Source organism: Parasteatoda tepidariorum, chromosome 8, assembly GCF_043381705.1.
Source record: "Parasteatoda tepidariorum isolate YZ-2023 chromosome 8, CAS_Ptep_4.0, whole genome shotgun sequence".
Lineage (NCBI taxonomy): Eukaryota > Metazoa > Arthropoda > Arachnida > Araneae > Theridiidae > Parasteatoda > Parasteatoda tepidariorum.
In genome coordinates this window covers 91,648,899-91,668,328 of record NC_092211.1, presented here as the reverse complement: position 1 = coordinate 91,668,328, position 19,430 = coordinate 91,648,899, and the positions used below count along the sequence as shown (strand labels likewise).

Genomic DNA, 19,430 nt, shown 5'->3' with positions numbered 1-19,430 from the left:
AAAGAAGAGTGGTTTTGGGAGTTACTTTCTTTCGCGGAACTGTTATCCAACACCATCTTGTGAATGTAATACATGAAGCTAAAGATATTTCTGAAAAATTAAGAAAGTAATTTTATGTTGCATCATATCAGTAGACTCTGAGGAAGAGATGAATACATTTGTTAAAGTGTCTACCGAGCTTATGGCCAAAGCCAAATTCGAATTGAAAGGGTGGGAGAATACAACAGGCCAAAAATTGTAGCCAAACCAACTCCAGTCTTATGTATGTTGTGGGATCGCTCTGAAGATACCTTATTTCGTGGTGTCAGTGCAGTAACTAAGCCAGAAAAACTGATAACTAGAAGAATTTCGCTCTCATTGGCACAGCAGGTCTTCGATCCCATTGGATTTTTCAGCCCTGTAAGTCTTTTTCCAAAACTATCGCTCCGGGAAAGCTGGTACTCAAAACAAAGTTGGGATGCTGAAATACCAAAAGAGTCGATTAAGAAGTTCATGAACTGGCTAGATGAACTTCATTTGCTGACACAATTGAGAATTCCAAGATTTATATTGATTGATGGTGATAGTGATAAGCTTACATGCATTTTGTGGTGCTTCTGGTTGAGCTCATGCATCAGTTGTGTACCTATAAGGAGAAAGATAATCGAAAATTCAATTAGTATTTTCCAAGTACCGAATTGTTCCTTTAAAGAGAATTTCTATTCTAAAATAGGAATTGATGGCTTGCAACGTTTGTGTTGGAATAGCTTCTCTGTTAAAAAAGCTTCGAATCCCACTAATGCAAATAAATTTTTCTGGACAGAATCATCAACTGCCTTACACTGGATTCAGAACCAATAACCTTGGGCAGTAATTGTTCAAAACAGGGTTAGAGAAATCGAGACAAATATACTAGACTGAAGACACGTGCCTGCTTTTGAAAACCCTGCCGATTTTCCTTCAAGATGTTGTACAGTAAAGAAATTAATTGACTCTCATTGGTGGGAGGGACCATCCTGGCTGATGAAGGGAGAAGATCAGTGGCCGAAATCCGATATATTGACCAAACAAGAAGTGGTTACAGAAATGAAAAAGAGATCACTGACACTGTTATATGCCACGATTGAAAAAGGTTGGTTTCTTACATGCTTTTCAAGCTGTAGAAAAATAACCAGAAATGATTATTAGATTCTTGACCAATTCTAGGAAAACTAAAGAGTGGTGACTTATCCAGAAAATAGAATCCGAAAGAAAAATTGTTAGTTTAGTTCAAAAAGAATCTTTTGCTGAAGAATAACAAAATTAACAGAAAGAAAAGATAGCGATAACTTTAAAACACCCATTTTATTGCATAGTAAGCATAAATGAGTAGAGCTATGCATCCAAGAACGGCAATTAGAATTACAACATTGCGGATTGAATACTCTATTGATGGATTTAGCCGCTTCCCTAATTATCCCGAGTTGACTCGGGTATTATTTATCATCCCGAGAAAACTCGGGCTTAGCAGAATTCGTCAGTATATTTTGTTTTATCACGTTTTTACTCGGTCTGAAGCAAAAAATATAATCTGCTGTGATTGGAAGTTTCGAGTTTTGCTGTTGGACTGTGGGACTGCACACGCATTTTTTGCGATTGTATATACTATGGTTGTTGAATTTAAATAGCAGTAAGAGTTTAAAAAAAATGACGTATTCCTTCTCTGACGTTTGAAAAGTATCACTTTGTGTTGTCCTTTCTAATATTTAACTTTTTTCATTTGCCCGAGGTAACTCGGGATATAGTAAACTGATTTTAAATAAAATGTTTCTTACACATTAAAAAAAAAAAATTCAAATCTGAACTTAAAACCTGCGCATCATGTTTTGCTTCAGTTTCTAGTATTTATTAATAAAGTAAAGAAAAATATGCTGATTTTTTGCATTTTATTTTCTTCAAAATAATTGGTAAGGGAAGTGGTTGAGGGAAATTAAATTCGAGAAAAACTGTGAGAAAAATAATTAAAAAATGTGTCAGAAGACATTACCGTTAAGGCTATTAAGAGAATCCCTGCTGCACTGCCGGAAGACAGAATCAGGGACGCATCAGTGTTTGAAATTTGCGGTATTGATCATGCTGGTCTAAAGAGAGGAGTCAAGAGCTGGATAGTTCTCTCTCTATATATATGCACTGTTCATTTAGAACTCGAGGAGTTTTAATCAACTTCTGAAGCATTTCTACTAAATTTGAGGAGATGGGGACGCCCTCAAGTCATTTGCAGCAATAATGGAGTTAATTTTGTTAATACAAATAATCTTTTCAACTCGATTGCATGGAATGTAGTTGAGGTTGAAACAAGAAAACAACTTGGAAATTAAATCCCCCCCCTTCGGGGGAAGGTTTTTGGGAACATCTTACTCAGTCTGTGACGAAAGTACTCTGTAACGCAAGTTTGAAGCACGAAGAAATGTTAACTTTGATTTGTGATTGGCGACTCCATTAGAAATGTAAGACCTATTACGTACGATTCCAGATGATTTGCAGCCTTTAGCTCCAGCCATGTTCTAGCAGCCCATTCAAGAAGTAGGGGTTCCTGATCTGGATCATATAGATAAAGGGAATTTTTCTACACAAATTCAATATCAACAAGAGAAAATTTAAGGTAGAGGCTTAGAACAGAATTTGGATAACTACTGCTTGAAACATCCAGAGCAATCAGTAAAAATCAGTGATATTATCTTAATTAAAATGTGGATCAGAAACGCTCATTTTGGCCATTGGAGAGTGTAATTCACATGTACCCAGTGTTAAATAATGTCTAAAAATCATGTTTAAAGTTATATCAATAGATCGCACTGTGCCAATTATTTTCTTTCTCAAGTTTTTTATATTTTTATTCCCTCTTGCGCTGTCCATATGAAATAAACGTTGTGTTCGTTTCTCTGGAGTCATATTTAATTTGGGTATCCAAGTTTCTTTAGAGTACAAATTTGATATGGAACCGAAATCCCTGGAATAGGGGACTTTTTATGGAATTGAAAGTTTTTGGAAGAATACTTGGATAAATTAATTTAGAACGATGGCTACGAAAGAAATGCTAGGGAATCAAAAAATGAAACGAACTGTGGTAAGACAGCTAACTACTAAATTAATATCGAAAATTGAAGCGAGTTTAGCAGATGAATCGCAGGACTTGATGAAGCAGACCTTTTATTGGATTTAAGTGAGCAACAAAATGCAAAAATGATGGAATTAAAACAATTGGATGAAAAACTGGAATACACTGTTGGTGAACAGGAGTTCGAAAGTGAAATAACCACCAAACCATCTGCCAAGAATATCAAGAAAAAATAGTGACATGGAAAGGTATGATTCAGAGATTTTTAAATCGATGTTCTTCTAATTCAAAAATTAATATCGAAAGTGATAGAAACAAAACTGTTGTTGTTAAAACTGAATCAAAAATAATGAACCTACCTCGTCTGAAAATAGGAACATTTTACGGAGATTCTAAAAAGTGGTTGGATTTTTATAATCAATTTGAAACAGCTATTCATAACAACAACGAATTACGAAAGACTGAAAAATTTGAAAATTTGCATATTGATTTGCGCATCGATATTTGGATTTGCCATTAGTGATCAGATTTATGATTCCTCTAACGAGATTCTGAAAGAGCGTTTTGGAAGAACGGACATTGTGATAAGCTCTCATATGACAAAAGTTCTCGCTATTGAACCTATTCGAAATGTTTCCAACTTAAAAGCACTAAGAAGACTATATGATGAATGTGAAATACAAATAAGAAGCCTGTCATCATTGAATGTAACTGCAGGAAGTTATGGAAATTTACTATGCCCAATTATTCAGCAGAAACTTCCGGAAGAGCTAAATTTTGAATTTAATCGATGTCGGAAATCAGAAAAAGAATTTGATATGCAAGAACTTTTGAGTTTTTTGAAAAAGGAAATTAACTGTCGTGTAGCGGCAAGCTTAGTTAGTCACACGAAGAATAAGTATAGCCAAGATTTATCCAGATTTGAGTAGAAGGGAAAATCTGAATTTTATCGGAATAAACCTGGAACTGCATCCGCCTTGTCAACAGTAAATTATAGATGCATTTTTTGTGACTGTGTAAATCATTCAAAGTATAACTGCAATGTTTTTGATATTAAAAAGAAGCTAGAATTCCTAAGAAGAAAAGGAAGGTGTTTTTCATGTTTCGGAAGAAATCATATGTCCACTCAATGCATAAATAAATTTTCGTGTAAAAAATGCAGAGGAAAACATCATGACTCAATTTGTTTTAAATCGGACTTGAATGAGAAAGAAGAAGAGAAGGAGTCAAAAACATTAGAAGTAAGTCAAAATTCTTCATCTAAAGAAACAGAAAAAGCTTTAGAATTATTTTCTTCATCAATCACTCAGAAGGAGAAGAGATACGAAATTAAATTACCGTGGAAGGAAGAAGAAATAAAACTTAAAGATAATTATAAAAATGCAAAATTTCCTTTTTTCAAATTGTTGCAAACATTTAGGAAGAACTTAGAATGATTTGAAGAATATAAAGAAGAAATAATAATTGAAATTTTATTCTGGGCAATTAAAAGAAAAAATAATTGAAAAAATTGGTGATTATTTAAAATGCAGTGACATATATTATATTCCTCATAATGCTGTGATAAGGCCTGAACATGCAACTACAAAATTAAGAATTGTGTATGATGCTTCATCAAAAGAAAAAGAGGAACTTTCTCTCAATGACTGCCTTTTAGATGGACCGAACTTTTTACCGGATTTACTAAAAATTCTCCTGAACTTCAGAAAATATCGAATAATTATGACGTCGGATATAGAGAAGGCATTTCATCAAATTTCTATTTCTCCAGAGGGCAGAGATGCCATGCGTTTTCTTTGGCTTGATGATGAGTCGGATTTACAAAATCCTAAAATTGCAGTGTATTGATTTTGTAGACTAATTTTTGAAGCCAAGTCCATTTTTGCTTGCTGCCTGTATTAAGAATCATCTGAAAATTTTTTAAAGATATTTATCCTAAGACAGTTCAACTACTAGACAATTCCTTATATGTTGATGATTTCATCACCGGAGTAGACTCAGAAGACGAGGCTCGTCAAGTCTATCATGAAGCTAAAACAATTATGAATGAAGCATCAATGAAATTAACCAAATGGAACTTTAATTCGGAAGAATTAAAGAAAGAATTTCTCTCAGAAAGTAAAAATTTAAAATTAAATATGCCTGAAGCTTCATCAAAGATACTTGGACTGAGATACTATTCAACGGATGATTGCTTTACCTACTCACCAGATGATGTTGTGGATACTCCTTCAGAAAAGAAAATGATCAAAAGAACTATTCTTTAGATTTCATCGAGACTGTTCGACCCCTTGGGCTACCTGTCGCCATTTTCCATTCAAGCAAAAATTATGTTTCAAAAGCTCTGGATGGATGGCATTGATTGGGTTCAACCGGTGCCAGAAGAAATAAAAGACAATTGGAACTGCTGGTACAACCAACTACAAGGATTATGTGAAGTCAATATACCACGTTGGTATTTTCGATCGAGAGTTACTCCACAGAGTTTAGAAATACATGTATTTTGTGATTCTTCGCAAACTGCGTATGGAATTGTTATCTATTTGAGATTCACCATTTCTAGTGAAATTCAAACAGCATTTGTTCTTCTGAAGTTCTTTGTTCTCATCTAGCCAAAGGAAAGGTAGCTCCTTTAAAAAAAATGACTTTTCCTCGGTTGTAGCTAATGGCTGCAGTTATTAGAGTGCGTTTGTTGAAAGTTATGCAGGAGCAATTTCCTAATGCAAAACCTCTTCTATGGACTGACAGCTAAATTGTGCTCAACAGGATTAGAGGATCAGCATATCGTTGGAAAACTTTTGTGAAAAATCGTGTCAGTGAAATAAAGGAATGTACATCTCCAGAAATGTGGTATCACTGTCCAGGCAGTGATAATCCGGATGACAAGATAACCCATGGTGTAAAAATCAAAGATTTAGTGTATGACAGTATGTGGGTCTATGGTTCTTCTTGGTTATCCGAATCAGAAGAAAACTTGCCTGATAAAAATTCCTTTGAAATCGCATTACTTTCTTCTTGTAATGAAGAAAGATGTGATATGACACCTGTTGTTAAAAATTGTGAAATTCAACCTATTTTGTGCATTTCAAAGTCCAGTAAAATTCGAAAATTAGTACATGTAACATCCTACGTTTTCAGATTTATTAATATTCTGAAGACAAAACAGAAGTAAGTGCACAGGCCCGATTTCGGTACTGGAAGCTGAAAAATCTTGGGAATACTGGATTAAAATGTCCCAAGCACAGAGTTTTTATTCTGAAATCCAAACTCTCAAACAAAATAAATGTGTAGATAAAAATTGCAAATTAGCTAATGTTAATCTTATGCTACATGATAAAGGTATTCTAAGAGTGAAAACTATATTAATTAATTCATCTTTAGATGTGTATGAAAAATGTCCAATTGTTCTTTCTAATGATTATTTTGCAAAATTAATTGTTTATGATTGTCATGAAAAAGTATTACATAATGGTGTTAATGAAACTTTAAGTAAGAAGTAAGTTTTGGATTATAAAAGGGAGACAATTTGTTAAATCTATTTTGTATAATTATAGAGTTTGTAAAAAATTTACAGGTAAAGAAATTATTTCACCTTTACCTATTGATAGAGTAGAGAAATCTCAACCATTTGAGATTACTGGTATTGATTTTGCAGGACCATTGTATTTAAAAGATAATTCTAAAGTGTATATAAGTTTATTTGCATGTGCTGTTACTCGTAATATTCATTTAGATTTAATATCTAATTTAAGCACTAAATGTTTTTTGCTATCATTAGGACGATTTTTTGCCCGTAGGGATATTAGTAAAGTTATACACTCTGATAATGCTAAAGCTTTTAAGTCTGCCGATAAAGAACTTAAATATTTGTATAAATTGTGTAAAAATGATAAAGTGTGTAACTTCTTAGAGAAACATCAAATAGAATGGAAATTCATTGTAGAAGGTGCCCCATGGTGGGGAGGTTTTGGGGAAAGGCTTGTTCGATCTGTTAAAAATTGCTTAAAAAAGTTTTGGGTATAGCTTCTCTTTGTTATGGAGAATTAATTGAAGGAGAATCGGTTATTAACTCAAGGCCATTAACTTATGTTTATAATGATTCAAATGAGCCCGACCCCTTAACTCCTTCACATTTTACTGTTGGGTCACGTTTAACTACTTTACCTTCTCCAAATAGTAATCTTAATTTAATGTCAAATAAGGTGGAATTAACCAAAAAGTGGAAATGTAGATTACTATTGTTGGATCATTTTTGGAAAAGATTTTTTAAGGAATATTTATTAGAGTTAGGATCTGTTATGTTTTCTAAACAATCAAAAATATGAATACTTATTAAGTTGATGATGTTGCTCTCGTGAGAGAAGATAATGTTAATCGCCATAATTGGAAGTTAGGAAGGATTAAAAACTTGTTTACAGGTAGAGATGGAAAAATTAGATCATGTGAGATTCAATTGAAAAACAATGTTGTAAAAAGACCCATTGAAAGACTATATAATCTAGAAGTGCAATGAATATTTAATGCATCCAATAAATGGATGCATGGTGGGGAGTGTTAAATAATGTCTAAAAATCATGTTTAAAGTTATATCAATAGATGGCGCTGTGCCAATTATTTTCTTTCTCATATTTGTTATATTTTTATTCCTTCTTGTGCTGTCCATATGAAATAAACGTTGTGTTCGTTTTTCTGGAGTCATCTTTAATTTGGGTATCCAAGTTTCTTTAGATTACAAATTTGATATCCAGGTGAAGATGGAAGTAGTAGGTTTGTGCTTTTAAAAACTAGACATGGAAAATTACTCCGTCCTGTTCATCGAATCTACAGTTTAGAAATTCCATCTCCAAGTAATCCTAACGAAAGGGATACTGTAAAGGATTCAGAGAATGTGAAAGGTTTCAGAGATGAAAAGTTTACCCGAAGTGGTAGAAACATCAAGACACCAGATAAATTCAAGGACTATAAACTTAAATTTAAATTTTGCGTTTTTATAATAATATTTTGCTATAATATCATTTATTAAAAGGTGGTATAATGTTGTCTGATGAAAGCATCACCTACGTTGCGTCCGTGATTCGGTAAAAAACGCCAATTTCATTTTGTATCATAAGTTTAATTGACCTTGAATGGCAATATATTTAATGATAAAAACAGAATAAATTTCAATTTTTAAAAAGATGTTTTTATGCTATAGAGAAATAAATAGAGTTTTATAAGAATTTATTGGCATTTCTTTTTGCGAAATCCAATAGGAGTTTTGCTTAATAAAAATTATAGAACTAAAAAATGATGTCTGTTCAAATTTTGCGCTTGGCACATAAGTTCGGAGTTTATAGCGCCACTGGTGAACATGCAAATCAGGGTTGCTTTAAATACGTGTTCGTGACCGTTATTTTTCGTTAAATTTTGACATGGTGAGTTGCTGTTAGTCAAGAATGCCTTTAAGAAAACGAAGAAGCCATTATCAAAAGCTCGCCGACTTAGTCGTGCAATAGGGATGCGAGAAGGTAGATTTTGCATCCACGAAATTGCAGAAAGAGTGGTGAGAAATGTATAATTGAGTGCTGTACAGCAGTGGTCAAGGGAAGGTTCAAGAAGATAGGGTTCTTCTCGGCCACGTAATGCAGTTGGCACTGCAGTGACACAAAAATCTGTTATTTATTAGACAACAACTTCAGCGTCATCCACAACCAGCATTAACTATCCCTCTATAGACTAACCAAGTGCAACAGGCATGAAGCAAAATCCCACAAAATGACAAACGGCATCAGAATGACACAATGCATACCCGTTTTCACGCTTGTATTTAAGATTCTGGTGGTTACACCGGTTTTTAATGAACCAGTATTTCACATTTGAAATGGTTTTTCTCTTAATTGCATTGACCTGTTGTCTTTAAACTTTAATCAATTAAATATGTTACTCAGACAAACGTATTGCCGAAATATCATTACTCTACAATAATTTTGAGTATATACCGTAGCAGAATATATATATATATATATATATAGATTTNATATAATACACACAAAAAGGGCACAAAGAAAAAAAAAACGCAGAAAATAAAGAAAAACTGTAAGTTTTATTTTTGTTAATTTATATAAATTTTATCATGTGCAAATCCGTTTCGGGAAAATCTGTGGTTAAAATTATGTGCAAAACAGGCACTTCATGTGTCTTTCGCTTTTCTACTTTATTTTATTTTATTTTTTCCTAAATAAAAGTTAAATTTCTAAAATTATTAATTGTCAGCTTTAAATTATCCAGTATAATATTGAATTGCGCACATCCATTTTCAGGCCCATCCTTGGTAACTAACAAATCAAACGCACTTCAGTACTGCAATAAGTACGCACTCTAAAACAAAACCTCTCTATTTACGCTTTTACCCTAATTTCCGCTTTTGCTTTAATATTTCGTAATCTGGCAATCTTGTTACGAAAATATTTTAAATCATTCTTGAAAAATTTTCCGTTCATGTACGTTCATTTGTATTCGCTACTCGCTTTATAAATTTCATTTTTATGTTTAATTCTTAAAATAAATTTTTTTTAAAGATTTTATTTTCTGTCTTTAAGATATTTTTACTTAATATATTCTTTTTTATTTGTTGTAAATTTTTTGTAAAAAAAATTTTATCTTTTTTTTTTAGTGCTCCTCACACTATTGTATTGATATATTTTGCTTTGGCTACATTGATAAAATATTAGAATCCCCTCCCTTTTGCGGGTATAATCGTGTGAGCTGATGAAATGATTATATCTTTTATTTTCCTGATTTTTATTTAAAAAAATTTCTTCCGAATTTTTATAATTTTTATTATTATTGTTTTCCTTTTTCGCTTTTTTCTTTGTTCTGTAATTTTTTCAATGTTTTCTCCACATTTTGAAATTTTTTATTCCTTTATTTAACGAAGGAGCTTTGAAAAGCCCTGTCAACAAAAGAAAAAGAGTCCCTATAACATTAAAACATTACCCTTCCTCCTAAAAAATTTTTTCATTCAAACTTCATTATTTTTTGTCTCAAAAAACACTCATCTTGAGATAACAAGTATAAATAATGAAGTTAGTAGAATGCAGCACCGTGTGATGAAGGCGGAAGTGTTGGTTATCGATCTCTTATGGATGCGGAGAGGGGATCCCCCCTTTTTCTTCGAAGAAAATGGACTCGCTTCTACAGAATGGGGAGAGATCCGAACTTTTCTTTACTCTCCTTCTTTTCAGATTTTTCACGAAGTTTCATATTTTCCTGAAGAACCATTTAGTGAGATTTTTTTCTTTCTTTCAACTTCAAAGAATGAATTTCTATTTATCTATTTTTTCTTGATGAAATGTTCAGATGTGCTGTGAAAATGATAGTTTCTTTTGGAAAGCTGTTTACAGATATTGTAGGAATATACAAATACAGATATTGTAGGAATTAAAAAAGTATTCATATGTATGTTGCAGTCGTTATTGCATAACATCTTCAGCCACGCAATTTTATTTAATGATTTAAAAGCGTCTTGCAGGTTACCAGAATCAAAAAGAAAGAAAAAATTATGCATTATTACCAAACCAGTTGTTTAGTCTAACGTTCCTTAAATGTTTGGATTATTCCAGAATTCAAATGTAAAAGTTAGCTAGAAACACTCGCAGATTTTAGAATTTAATCATCTCATATTTTCTTTAGCTACCCATTATCTTTAAGTTTTTAATAGCGAAGGAGGTCAGACTGATGAAAAAGGCTATTCCTCCCCCCCCCCCCAGTANCCCCCCCCCCCCCCCAGTACAATAAAGCAAATTGAAGGAAAAGAGAGAGATAATTTTTTCACGGAATAAAAAGCTGTAAAGAGTAAAATATTAAACTAATAATTGCAGAAGAATGTCGTCATACGATCTTGAAAGAGTGACGTCACGTACAGAATGACGTTTTAGCTGATATCCCACCAGCGATAGGATCAAACGGCATTGGCAATGAAAATTTCATGACAAGGTGGATTTTAGCTGAGCACACAACACGTTAGAAAAAGAAACCCTATAATTATCTAGATTTAAGATGATTTTCACCTAAAGTTAAGCTTTATTCAAATAATTTTTCCCCATTTTAAAACCCCAAAACAACCTCGATTTAAGTTTTTTTTTTTTATTGAAGGCTGTTTCCCAAGGTTTTCGATAAGGATAATGTGCGTAGAAAAGAGCAGATTATCACAGACCTCGTTTTAAGGTTAAAAGGTTTACACTTAAACCGCATAAAATACCTTTTTAGGTTTACATGAAAAGGTTTCTGCTGAGGGAAAATAAACCTTATTTTGTTATCGGAGATGTCCTCTATGTTATCCAGCGTCCCATAGTTGCTGTGAAAACTCCTCTGAATCGACTAAACTCGAGGGTTGTCCAACTTGCCTGTGAGAAGAAGACCCGGATTTGCTCGTGTAGTGACAAACCTGCCCAATTTAAAATTTTTTGCTGGTATTTGTTTGCCAGACAAGCATGAAATGCTATATCCTAGTAAAAATAATTAAATAAATAAATTAAAAAAATAACAGCTAGAGCTACCTTGAATATTTGCTGGTTCCAGTAAAACTAATAGCACACCATGGTGTGTGCATCGGCACACTTTATAGCTTGTCCAGCATTTGTAAACCAGATTGTGTTGCTTTAATGTCTTGCTGGCACGATCTGGAACACCACTTGCTTGCTTTTTCTGCTTTTCTAACAATAATTCACGAGCAACAGATACTTTTTGTTGCTATTTCTAGCATAACTCTTTTACCACCTGTTGCTTTGAATTTTTGATATTCTAGCATGAGAATTCTATCAGTTGCTTTTAATTTCTGTTATTGTAGCATTATTTTTCAACCAGCAGCTGTTTTAAATTGTAGATATTCCAGCTTTAGAATTCTACCATTAGTTGCTTTGAATTTTTGTTATTCTAGCATTTTTTTCTACTATTATTGCTTCTAATTTTTGCTGCTACAGTATAATCTTACAACCATCTGTTGCTTTAAATTTTTACTGTAACACTGCTTTTATAGAAGCAATGGCTTTAAATTTTTGCTATTTTAATACTACTTTTTGACCAGTCTAGTAGTTATTTTTCTTTTTTTTTCCAACTAGGTTGGCCACACATGGACACAAACTCCATCCGCTAAGTCCACCTCATTCCACTCGTCATCTTAGGATTTGTCTCTTTTTCAGACTCTCTTATAAGAAAGAACAAAACCGCAGGTTTGATTCTATACCATAACTAACTTAAGACTTGCGTAAAAAGATAGTTAAACCTAAATTTTCATTAATCGATAATTATCATTTTTATTTTCATTGTTAGAAATTCATATAAGATCAAATTTTTGAATAGAAACAGAGTCAGTCATTTGATTGAGTATTATTAATACAGAAGAAGACAAAGAAAAACATTTTAAAAAGATTTTTTATTATAATCATTAATAGTTTTACAGGCTTCCGCTCTTGCAGTATTCTAGCAAAACTTTTTGTCAATTAAATATCGATTTCCTTTTCATGGCAGCTTCAATTTCTGTAATTTCTTTACCTCGGGCCGGGATGTTGGTGCGGCGTTGGACTCGCGTTCAAAAGAACGGGAGTTCGAATCCAGCCGACCAAAGAATCCCCGTGTATTAAATGGTGACTGGTACACGTTAAATCAGTCGGGGTCACAAAGTCCTCCAAGTTTCAGTAACAAATCAATACCTCTTGGGTACTAATCCAGGAGTTCCTCTGTCTTCTGGATTGGGTTCAAAACTACAAGGCTACGGATTTAAACAATGGTAGTCGTAAACCCAGAATTGGGTCAGCTGCTCAACGACGGTTCTGAAAGAAAAAAAAAATCTTTACCTCTGACGTAAAATATACTCTGTAGTAAGCGGATCATGGGTTAGAGTCCCCTTACTGTCAGGCTAACCATGGGAGGTTTTCGTGGTTTCCTCTCCATGTAACGCAAATGTGGTATGGTTCCATCAAAAATCCTTCACGAACGCAAATTTCTCCCAATCCTTGATCCAGGAGTTCCCTTGTCTTCTGGATTGGGTTCAAAATGACAAGGCCACGGAGTTGAACATTAGCCGTCGTAAACCACAAAAATTGGGTCGGCTGTTCAACGACGTTTATAAAATAAAATAAATATTCTTTACCTTTTTACAAAATATATTTTCCAATTTAAGCTGAAAAAATATCAACATGAAAATGAGAAATGAGGCAAATAAAAATAAATACATATTTTTTTTAAAGAAAATGGCCCTCTGAAAGGTTTCAATTCCGAGTTAATGCTCGAATAAAGCATCATACAAAAATTAAACAGCTGACATGTTATGGTTGAACCTATCAAGAATATAAAACATTAAAAGTAAATAGCAAAAAATCCGTAAATATTTACCCACTTTTGTTAGAATGAGACTCTATTCCACCTGAAATTGACAGTTTTGCGAAAGGTTGGTTGGTTGCTAATTTACGTCGCACTAGAGCTGCACAATGGGCTATTGGCGACGGTCTGGGAAACATCCCGGAGGATGATCCGAAGACATGCCATCACAATTTTGATCCTCTGCGGAGGGGATGACACCCCCGCTTCGGTAGCCCGACGACCTGCGCGCGAAGACGAGCACTTTACGGTAGCACAGTTTAACGAGGACCAATACCGCACACCCTCGGTCCCTACGCAGACTGATCCAAGTGGTCACCCACACGCACACTGACCGTAGCCAGTGATGCTTGACTTCGGTGATCTTTGCGAAAGGAGAAGACCATGAAAGCTGGTCATTAAAGGTATTCAAAAAGTAAAAACTGTCATTTGATCTTAAAGCTTTTATTAGCAGGCAAATTAAATACATTTTACGGAGTATATCTATGTTCCATAGACAATATTTGTATGACCAAATCTATACGCATTTAGCTACTTTATATTCTAAAATAATAACTATTTTTCACTTGACCTTTCCGAATGCTGTCAAGATAGGGTAACAGACTATTCATAAAAAATCTGGCAAAACTTTACAGTATGAGTCAAGAAACTCCGAGGAACTGTTTGACTTTAAAATTTAATTTTAACTGCGCCGTAACGGCAGTTTTATAAGTAAAGCAGAATTGGAAGAATCGCCTCCGAGTTAGGAGGTTGAAATGTGCTGTTCCTTTTCAAAATATTAATGCGTCGTCTAATCTTGTTTGATATGCACTTTTGTTTGAAAATTGAATGTTTTCAAAAAATGGACAGGAGTTCATTCCTTGAATGACAGACCTTGTTCATTTTTACTAATGACATCTTTCTTTGTCTTTTTTTTTTCAAGAGTAACGACGTTTTGGAGGGAAAGAAAAGCAATCCGTCTTCCCCTAATAAAAAGAAACTTGAAGAAGTTGCAGGAATAGTGGAGTGCGTAGTGGTGCTAAGCAAGTATAATGAAACAGTCATCTTTGAACTGTCCCGCAGTGGACTAATCTTTAAGACACGGTTCCCAGCAGATCACCGAAGTCAAGCATCACTGACTGCGGTCAGTGTGCGGATGGGTGACCACTTGGATCAGTCTGCGTAGGGACGGTATTGGTTCTCGCTAAACTGTTCTACTGTAAAGTGCTCGACTTCGCGTGCAGGTCGTTGGGCTACCAAAGGGGGTGCCATCCCCTCTGCAGAGGATCAAAATTGTGATGGCATGTCTTCGGATTATCCTCAGGGATGTTTCCCAGACCGTCGCCAATACCCCATTGTGCAGCTCTAGTGCGACGTAAATGAACTGCAACTACAACATCTTTAATTTTCAAGATTACACTATTTTATTTTTTATTAAATGATATTTACCCCGAGGAATTAATCTTGCTTTGTAATCATGATGAGAATATTAATTTCAATTTCTTGGATTTGGGTATAATAAAAGATGAAAATTTACCTTGTGCACATCCATTTTTCCGGCACTTTAAAACAAAACTCCTCTAGTTACTCTCAATTTGCGCTTTTGTTTTCATATTTTGCTATCTGGAAATCTTATTACGAAAATATTTTTTAAGTCATTGTTGAAAAATTTCATGTCAGTACATTTGAATTCGCTACTCGTTTTATAGATTATGTGTTATTCTGTTTTTTATTTTATTTTATTTTCTGTTTTTACATGTTGCTCACACTATTGTATTAATATATTTTGCTTTGGCTATATTGATACAATATCAGGAAGTACTCTTTTTTGCGGATATAATCGTGTGGGCTGATGAAAAGATTATATCTTTTATTTTCCGGATTTTTATTTAAAAAAATTTCATCGTTCTTTTTTTTCTTCTTTTTTCCAGTTGTGTGTTATTTTTTTCTATTATTATTTTTCTTCCCCCCTTTTTTTCATATGTCTGTAATTTTCCTTTGTTTCATCTTCATTTTCATATATATATATATCANTATATATATAGGAAAAAGAAAAATTAGGAAAATCTTATTTCTTGAACTATTAGACATTTAAGACATTTACTATAAAAAAGTTCAAAATAAAGATAAAACAAAGGCAAATTACAGATTAATGAAAAAAGGGGGGAAACGAAAATTAATAATAAAAATAACAAAAACTGGGGAGGAAAAAAAACCCGAAAAAAAGGATAGAATTCTTTTAAAAAATCCGGAAAAAAAGATATAATCTCTTCATCAGCCCACACGATTATATCCGCCAAAAATAGTGCTTTCTAATATTGTATCAAAGCGAAATATATAGATACAATAGTGTGAGGAGCACTGAAAATTTTTTTGCAAAAATTACAACAAATAAAATAGAACGGAATAGAACGGAATAAAACATAATCTATAAAGCGAGCAGCGAAATCAAATGAACTAACATGAACGGGAAGTTTTTCAAGAATGATTTAAAATATTTTCGTAACATGATTGCCAGATTGCAAAATAGGAAAACAAAAGCGCTAATTGAGATAGAGGCGTAACTAGAAGAAGTTTTGTTTGAAAGTGCGTTCTTACTGCATTACTGAAGCGCGATTGATTTGTTAGTTACCAAGGATGGGCCCGAAAATGGATGTGTGCGAGGTAATATTATACTGGATAATTTAAAGAAGTTGGCTATAAATAATTTCAGAAAATAAATATTTATTTAAGAAGAAAAATTTAAAATAGAAAGGAGAAAGAAGCATGAATTGCCTGTTTTGCACATAATTTTTGCCACGGATTTGCCCGAAATGGATTTGCACATGAAAATTTTTTATAAATTAACAAAGAAATAAACCAGTAAATAATTTTATCCATGGATTTGTCCGAATTGGATTTGCACATGGAAAAATTATATAAATTAACAAGGAAGAAAAAAAAATTTTAGCAAATAATTTTAGCCATGGATTTGCCCGAAATGGATTTGCACATGGAAAAATTATACAAATTAGCAAAAAAATTTTTAGTAAATAATTTTGAACACCGATTTATCCGAAATGGATTTGTACACTGGAAAACTATATAAATTAACAAAGAAAATTTTTTGTTAGTAAATCTACAATAATATACGATTAACTCAATGATTTTATATAGAATTTTATTACTTTAGTTGGGTATCCATTGTTATTTATCAAATTTTGAAAGAGTTTATCGATTTGTTTTTTGGATAAATAAATATTACTACATATTCTTTTAATTCTATTCATTTCATTAAAAGTGGTATTTAAATAGATGCTCCTAGAAACATTAGAATTTCAAGTAATAAGTTTATTTATATTAAAATTAAAATAATTTCTTTTATCGTATAAATCAACAAAGCAGATATTTTTTTTTCTTTTACAATACCCAAAAAATTGAAATTAATCTTATCATCATGATTAAGAAGCAAGATTAATTCCTCGGGGTAAATATCATTTAATAAAATAGTATAATCCTGAAAATTAAAGATAATTAAATCATCAATATATCTAAAAACAAATTTAATACTTAGAGTATAATATTTTTCATAATAATGCAAAAATAAGTTAGCTAAGAGAGATGAATAATTAGATCCATGTAGTATTGCATCAATTTGAAGAAAAATATCCCTTCCATTGTAAAGATAAATATTAAAACGAAAAAAGTTAATCAGAATTTCCCAATAGTCAAAATCGCAACAAAGGATATTTCTAAAATCACAGTAATAATTCAAAAGGACATCTTTTTGTTTAGAAAGGGGATTGCTGTTGAAAAGATCCTGGAAATCAAAAGTCGCAATGGAATTAATTTTGTTATGTTTAATGAACTCTAAAATCGGTTGATTATTAGTGATAATCCAAGAGAAACCTTCTTTAGAAATATTGTTAATAATTTTATTTAAGTAGTTAGAGAAAATGGTACCAGGTTTAGTTGGATAAGTATTAGATCCACATGTGATAGTTCTAAATTTTACAGGAATTTTATGAAATTTAGGACTGATAATTAAGGAAGGAAATTGTATATTGCTAATTTTAATTTTTAATCTCTTATATAAAGCAAAAAAAATTTTTATGACAATATTATTATTTAAATTACTAAGTTTAAAATTTTTACTCTTTTTAATTCCGTATCTAAAAGTTCAATATAGAATTTTTTACAGACGATTGCATAGTTATTGTTAGCTTTGTCTATGGGAGTAATTACAAAATTTTTTGGAAGTTGCTTAATTGATTGAACAATATTAGAAAAATTTGTTGAATTGTTATTCTTATTTAAATTATCCTTATTATTGAAAATAAAGTTTTTAAAGTAATAATAAACACCTAATACCTAAAGGTAAAGAGAATCTATTTGATATCTTTAAACAAAAACTATTGAGATCATTAAGAAAGTATTTTGTATGATGTTTATCGACAAAATCAAAATATTTATCCTCCTCACAGTGACATTCATAATCGGATATATTAATACTCCCTAAATTTTTGCTTATATCATTATAGTTAAAATGTTTCTACCAAGAGATTTATTATATTTAAAGCTTTTAATTATGTTAAAATCTTTTAATGGAAATAAACTTTTAAAAGTTTCAAAAATATTATGAAATTTGATCTTCTCAAAAATAGGATTTCGAAAGTTAAAAACGAAATATAAATTATCTAACTTTTTCTTTCTATTTGGCGAAATTTTACTAATTTTGGCTTTTATAAGATCGAAGCAAGGAATTTTGAAATGAAAATTAATAAAAGAAAAGTTAATAATAAGATCATAGATCTTATATACATCATAATTCATGAGGGAGAAAAAAAATCTTTAATTGGTTTAATATTATATTGTTTATTAAAGTCTTTTTCTATATTAGAAAAAAAAATTTATATTTAATTTGTCACTATTAAGAGAGTTTCTATTACTTCTGGATCCCCGTTTACTTCGATTTGTACGCTTATCTTTAACATGAAAAAGTGAAAAAGTTGAGGAGTTATTAAAGTTAATCTGTGTATGTTGGAAGGTATCGCTTAGCCCATACCGCAAAATTGTTTTGTATAAAATCATGTAGTAATTTTCTTTTTGTAGTCTTAAATCTTCTACAATATCTAAAATATTAATTTTGACACTGTTAAATTTATCTACTTTAAAATGATTCAATTTCAGGTTATTGATAGTTTTATTACTGTTTATATCAGAGCGATGTTGATTAATTCGAATGTTAAGTGAGTTACAGGTTTGTCCAACATATTTCATATTACAGAAACCACAGGTTAACATATAAATAACATTTTTAATTTTACAAAAAGATTTGGAGCAATCGTTATAAAGAAATGTATGTTTTTTTGTCAATATTAGGGCAAGTTTTGCATCTTTTATCACCACACGCCTTATAAGACGGTAAAGTAGCGGGAATAGAATACAATTAAAAAAATCTTTTGCTTTCAGAGTAGCAGGATGTCGATCCGAAGTTCCCCAGTGATTTAGGCTCTCCGTACCGGGTACAACATGAAGAATAATTTAAATATTGAATATATTTTTTACCAGGCGCTAAATTGTTATAATTGTCTATATATCCATGAAAATTGACTCATAGAGCAACGTCCTAAACACTCGAAACGTCCTATAGACATGAAATTAGAAAAAAGAAATCAAAACGAAAGCAGAAGGAAAACGAAAGAAAGTTAATAGTAGATAATATTAAGCTCTAAAGCTGCGTTAAATATGATCATTAATACATAACATAATAAATAAATACAAAAAAAAACACGAAGAAAATTAAGAAAAACAATAAGTTTCATTTATTGCGCATAAGCTGCAAGCAAACAGAACTCATTAGATAAGTTCAAAATGAAGATAAAACTAAGGAAAATTACAGACATATGGAAAAAAAAGGGGGGGAAAGAAAATAAGAAAATTAATAATAAAAATTAAAAAAACGTAATTTTCTTAGTGTTTTTTTTGTATTTATTTATTATGTTATATATATATATTTATCCATGGATTTGTCCGAATT

At 31.9% G+C, this 19,430-nt stretch overlaps 1 protein-coding gene across 1 annotated transcript in view; it reads left to right on the top strand.

The window, feature by feature from the left end:
* Positions 1–5,424: 5,424 nt before the first annotated feature.
* LOC139426182 (uncharacterized) overlaps positions 5,425–19,430 on the top strand; it is a 19,830-nt gene continuing 5,824 nt past the window's right edge. Inside the window, exons 1-5 of the mRNA XM_071183978.1 lie at positions 5,425–5,531; positions 5,843–6,171; positions 6,458–6,565; positions 6,651–7,093; positions 11,324–11,462. Coding sequence (XP_071040079.1) covers positions 5,425–5,531; positions 5,843–6,171; positions 6,458–6,565; positions 6,651–7,093; positions 11,324–11,462 — 1,126 coding nt within the window. The remainder of the gene's footprint in view (positions 5,532–5,842; positions 6,172–6,457; positions 6,566–6,650; positions 7,094–11,323; positions 11,463–19,430) is intronic.